The 6,000-nt window shown below is 40.0% G+C and overlaps 1 protein-coding gene across 1 annotated transcript in view; it reads right to left on the bottom strand.

The window, feature by feature from the left end:
* Positions 1 to 3,992, bottom strand: part of ppp6r2b (protein phosphatase 6, regulatory subunit 2b) — an 11,311-nt gene extending 7,319 nt beyond the window's left edge. Inside the window, exons 1-8 of the mRNA XM_034879036.1 lie at positions 3,718 to 3,992; positions 2,227 to 2,403; positions 1,935 to 2,090; positions 1,707 to 1,805; positions 1,132 to 1,318; positions 488 to 625; positions 337 to 402; positions 83 to 196 (exon numbers count right to left, since the gene is read on the bottom strand). Coding sequence (XP_034734927.1) covers positions 83 to 196; positions 337 to 402; positions 488 to 625; positions 1,132 to 1,318; positions 1,707 to 1,805; positions 1,935 to 2,062 — 732 coding nt within the window. The 5' untranslated portion in view covers positions 2,063 to 2,090; positions 2,227 to 2,403; positions 3,718 to 3,992. The remainder of the gene's footprint in view (positions 1 to 82; positions 197 to 336; positions 403 to 487; positions 626 to 1,131; positions 1,319 to 1,706; positions 1,806 to 1,934; positions 2,091 to 2,226; positions 2,404 to 3,717) is intronic.
* Positions 3,993 to 6,000: the final 2,008 nt, after the last annotated feature.

Raw genomic sequence — 6,000 nt, 5'->3', positions numbered from 1 at the left:
GTGTGTGTGTGTGTGTGTGTGTGTGTGTGTGTGTGTGTGTGTGTGTGTGTGTGTGTGTGTGTGTGTGTGTCTGTCTGACTTACGACTCCAGCACAGTCAGCAAAGGGTCAGGCTGTGAAATCTCTTGGAGCTGATTGGCTTGGTCTCGGCTTAGACGAATGATGTCGCACAACGTCTGCGATGCATTGGACTGCCTCTGTAAGAGAAAAAACAAATACACATATGAACATTCAGTCCTGTAAATTGTCTATTCAAAAGTCTGAGTGCGAAAGATAGTATGTTTTAGTAGAGAAATTAGCTAAAAATGAATATAAGAACACTGAAATGCCTGTCTACCTCTTCATCTCTCTCAGGGTGAATGAGCTCTACAAGTCTCTGGGCCAGCTTCTCTTCATTCAGCCACTGTTGAGAAAATGCACATTATTACTGCAAACAATATCAGTTTGTGTTATGTAAAAGTATGAATGTGGGTCCATTTGTTTCATACAATAAGTGTCTCAAGCCGAAGAGGGGGTGGCTCCACACAGCTAATAAGTCTTAGGAGCACATCCATCATGGCTGATGTATCAATATGCTTCAGGACCAAGGAAAGGAAGCCATCCTTCTGTCGCAGAAAACTAATCACCTGAACACAACAGAGAGCAGAGGAAACACCATGACACAAACATGATACAAAACTGAAAATACGTTTCCAGATATAAATTAAGAAAAGGACATGGACAGGAACCTAGCTGTCAACAGTTGTCATTGGATTATTTCTTGGACAGAAAAAAGATTATTGTGAGTAAGTGGGATGTTGTTTATGCAAAATGTACATGGACCAAATTGATGGTCAAGGTTATGAAGGACACTGGAATCTGGAACATAAATATCCATTCAGAATGGCACAGCTTTCAGAACAGTTTTCAAGATATGTTGTTCTGGACCAACCAGCTGAAGAGAAATGAAACTTTACAGCTATCTTGGCTGTAAAGTTGTTCTTCCCAGTGTGAGCAGTTTCGATTATCTTGCTTAGAGCACAACTCGGACTTCATTAATTAAATCACGACAACACAATAACATAGCATCAATCATCTCAGAGTATGCCCTTTGATTTAGCTGTGTGCAAATGTGCGTGAGTCTGTATGTTACCTGCTCAGTCTTCCGTGTGATGAGGTTCCCAATTGTCTTGCTGAAGAAAGATGCCAGGAGGGGGTTAAGTGGGGATGGTTGCTCCAGGAAGGCATAAAGAGTTTCCAGCAGAGGCTCCTCATTACCCAGCTTATCATTGATCACTCCCACATCACATGTCAACAACTCACATGCTATATTTGGATACCTGTAATTAATAAAGAGAACACAGTTGGCAGTAAAATTAAGCACAAATAAAACTAAATTCTCATTTTCTACCTTAGTAGTGCAAAAGTAAATAAATAAATATACACACACACATATATATATATATATGAGAACAGGAGTTTCCTGCATTGCACATGTTTATAAGTCAAAAGGTGCCATTAAGTCGTTTTACATTACATTTAAAATTCATTCACAAGAGTTTGGTTAAATGGTTGGATCAAAAAATTTGATTTCACAAATCTGAGCCCACTAAAGTCAGTGGGCTACTAAATCAAGGTAAGAGATATGATCTAGTGCAGGACCAGCAACAACTCATCTTTCCCTGGATACAATATAATACCATCAGCACATTCTACACAACCACCTACTTGAAGCGCTTTGTCTCCTCTACGCCAGCAGGGGGCTCTGTAGTAATCATACGGACCAGGTCCTGCATGCACTGGTTCTGGCACAGGAACAGAAGAAGTCTACAAATCCATAATGATGGAGAAAAAACAAAACAATGCACCAGTAAGCACCAGCAGGATTAACTGAAAACTATTATTATGTAATAATATCATGTGCTGCACATATGCTAATGCTAACAATAAACAGACCTCCTGTTCTGGGCCTTGCACTCTTGCAACACATCTTCCTCGTTCATGAGCTCAATGAGCGTAACATCGTCCTTGTCCAGTAAAGCCTCCAGGTGAGAAGATGTGTGTAAGTCAAACTTCCAAAACATGGCTGACGTCACCGACACTTGCACTTAGCTGTTGACAAAAAGAGGATGTGGCAGGGTGTTAACTATCATGACCGTGTGGCAAGCATATCCAAATTAATGACAATTTTCAATTGTGTGCTCAACATCAATTCATGTTGTGATACAATATGAATGTATGCTCTTACATTTGGACAAGGAGTAGGATCCTCAGTCAGACCTTGCTAAACAGCCATTTGTCTTATTGACATTACATAGCCTGGACATCAATCAGCATGGGCAAATTCACACAATGAAAACACAAACACACCCACTTCATTCATACTAACAACAGACACACAAACCCAGGAGAGATTGGCTGCAGTCTGGTAATGAGAAAATAAGAAACAACAAATGTTACAGAATCATTTACAGGAAGATATTCTCTGCTTTCCTTAGAGCCACAAGAGGAGTTAAAGTCAGTAAGCAAGTGCAGAGACTATAGGCTTGCACTCCTCTCTGGAGAGAGCAGGAAGCAATGCATCTGTAATTGAGTTAGTGCAGCACATCTGTGTATTGACATTACCCAGCCTGCTTTGAGAAGGCCTCACACATACAGTTACATCAGCAAGTAATGACTGGAGTGAAAATAATGCTGAACCAAACAAACCCTCTGCAGGAAGACACTTGACAGTGTGCAATATGAATACTTTGTAAACTGTTGTTTACATAAAACAAATTTATCAGATAGTGAATTGGGTGAGGACTATTGAGTTTTCCTCTGTTCCTACAAAGTTCCAACTTGAGACCAGGTGTTTTTGGTGATAATGACAGTTTACAACTGTTTAATGCAGACAGAGTTGTCACTTGTCAATGGCTTTTGATGGAGGGTTCTTCACCTTACCCCCCTGAACTAAAGCAGACCCCAGATACAGTAAAGCATCCATTTAACTAAATGGCCTATGATTCAGACCATCATCCATTGAATTGAACAGTTTATTATCATGCCAAACATGCTGCTTGTCCAGCATGTGTTTGCCTAAATTGTGAGAAAGGCCCTGCAAGACAATGGATAGGATCTTGCAAACAGCAAGTCAGCATTGAAACACTAAATAAATAAATGTGGGTTGAACATTACTTGCTCATTTCCCAGGACCATTTTAATGCATTATGCCCTGGTGTACCCATCTCTCTTCAATAAAAATGGTACGGCTAAACAAAACAAACTGTTTTTCAAAGCTAATTCCCCATAGCTAGATAAGGGTTTTCAATTCCATACAACAGCACAGTCAGCTTTGGGACAGGCCTTTCTAGCGTCCTAAGATCAGCTGGTGGTTACTGTTAGCTAGGAACGTTTAGTTATAACAGAGGAACAGCCATATCAGCGTGAATTAAGGTTATCTTATCCGGACAGGTATCTTAACTTCACGCTAAATTAGTTTGACGTTACCTCCTGTCAGCCCGCTAGCAATGTCTTCACCACGTTGCTAACGTTACCTAACTCTTTTCAATACTGTACCGGTGGTAAACGATGTGATATTAGATAGATCAAAAGCTATCCTTGGTCCGTTATATATCACAGCTGCGTGGCTAGCTAGGTGGGACGATGATTGAGACCTAACCGTTGCAGACAGAGCAGCTCGCACAGGGTTTACGTTAGTTCGCATATATTTTTCCCCCAAAAGACAAGCGACTGTTACCTTTTATCCATCCTTTCTATCGGTCATCATCTACACGCTGAACGGCACCTCGGCGACTTTGGCTGTCAGGTCATCTGGAGGCCCATATAGCTGGCTGACATGAAGTGCGTTGTTAGCTGGAAGATGCTACCCTTGCCCGTTTGCAATCTCATTTACACACTGCCGTCGCACGGTGGACGCCTGCCGAGCGGCTGTGGTTGAACTACTGTACAAATTATACTTCAGCAGGCATTCAACAACAAATCTGTCAGATTTGGAAATCAAAATGGCGGATACTTAAAACGTAGCGTAATCAAAAGTTCAGCTGTCCATCAACTGTGTTTATTGTTTCATAGTGTGCTTAATCAAACCTGTCATTTTGTTTATGTTAATGTAAGTTTAGTTACTGTTATGGGTTTATATTATATATGTTATATGTGATGATTAAATTGTCCCATTCTTGTTTTGTAATATTAATGTTCATGATAAAGTGTTTAACCAGGCCTAGTTTATTTGTGGTCATCCTGAAGAAATGCTGTTGGGTGGTACAGCATCAAGTAGGCTGATGCAGTATATTCAGATTCAGAAAAAGATGCAACAAGATATGCGCGCACACACATAAATTGCTTGATTTAGTCTTTCCATGGACTGTGCAGTGCAACAGTGTTGACTGTCCCTCACTTTCTTACCTCAACATTTTCCAAAAGGCCCAGAGACCAATCTTAATGTTGAATATTTACAAATATATTTGCAACATGAAAAAAGCAGGCAGATAATTGAAATTTAGGTTGTGACTCAAACAAGTTTTTGAACCCCTACAAAAAGGATAACTAAAAAATGTAATGTAACTTGTTCCTTGCCTGGTGTAATGAGGCCCCCCTCTGCAATGACTCTGGTCCCCCCAAGCTGTCGTGCTGCCCCTGAACAGGACTGTGTCAGGTTAATCCAATTCAATTCAATTGTATTTATAGCATAACATCATAAGATTATCTCAAGACACTTTACAGGTAGCGTAGGTCAAGACCACACGCTATAGTTTACAAGGACCCATAAATTCTAGTTATTCCCCAGAGCAAGCATTTAGTGAGACAGTGGCAAGGAAAAACTCCCTTTTAGGAAGAAATCTCAGACGGACCCAGACACTTGGTTGGCAGTGTCTGACGGTGCCGGTTGGGGGTGTAGTGAATAGTGGCAATAACAGTCACAATAAAATATAATGGAGCAGTGAATAGAAATACTAGTTGTGGTAGTTCAAGGCATAACAAGGCACTGACAGGGCAAAGCAGAGCATAGAAGGACGTAGCAGGGCATCGCAGAGCGTAGCAGGGTGTAACAGGGCATAGCAGGATGCGTAGCAGGACCACGGCAACAGCTGCAACCATGATTTTGGTGCCACCCTAATCCAAGGAAACATGCTGGGCGAAAAAAAACACACAATGACTCCGTATTTTAATATTGTTGGTTGAAGTGTATCTCATTTCATTCCAACTGCTTTGGCCAATACTTTGTGGTAGGGTAATTAACATAATGAAAAATATTTTGTAATTTTATATGAATGTTTGGTATGTAAATGCTTAATATGAAAAGTAACTACATACTATAGCTGTAAAGTATGTTGTGGAGTAAAAAGGGCAATATTTCCCTCTAAAATATAGTGGAGTAGTATGAAGTCTTGAGTAAAGGTATGTTGTTACTTCCCACCACTACTGTAGGCTTATGTAGTTACTTAGCTCTTAAGTATCTGCAGAAAATTGTTAATCCTTATACAAATGTGCTATTTGAAAAATATGACGCTGTATAACCAGCAGGAGACATTAGCTTTGACAGCTGCACGTTAAGTGACTCAAATTCCCCTTAGGTTGCTATATTCTGGTATAGAAACAAGCAGAAAAAGGGCTTTATGGTGTGATGCACTGTACGAGTCTGACTGAACCCATTTAAAACCAAAATTGGGCCACCATTTTCTAAAGAAAAATCTCCAGTGAATTCAGACCATTTATTTCAGTGCTCTCTATGGAATAGGCTTTCCAATTTACCTACCTCAGTTACTTGCTGTTCTCCGTATGAAAACTTTAAGATTCAAGGATATATATTTAAAAAAAAATTCACTCATAGTGAACTTTAACTTTGCCACTGACTTTCTTTTCACTCTGACATCTCTCCATTAATGCATGCAAATAGTTCCTATTAATGCACATGTTTGTATTTCGGGCCTGTGTGTAATATGTAAGCCTATTACTAGTGTAAAGATGTAATTTCACCCCTGGGGATATAAAGTCTTCTTCTTCTTCTTAAACTTAAACT

This window comes from Etheostoma cragini, chromosome 8 (genome assembly GCF_013103735.1).
Source record: "Etheostoma cragini isolate CJK2018 chromosome 8, CSU_Ecrag_1.0, whole genome shotgun sequence".
Classification (NCBI taxonomy): domain Eukaryota; kingdom Metazoa; phylum Chordata; class Actinopteri; order Perciformes; family Percidae; genus Etheostoma; species Etheostoma cragini.
The sequence above is the reverse complement of the archived record's forward strand: the minus strand, read 5'-3'. Positions and strand labels throughout refer to the sequence as shown.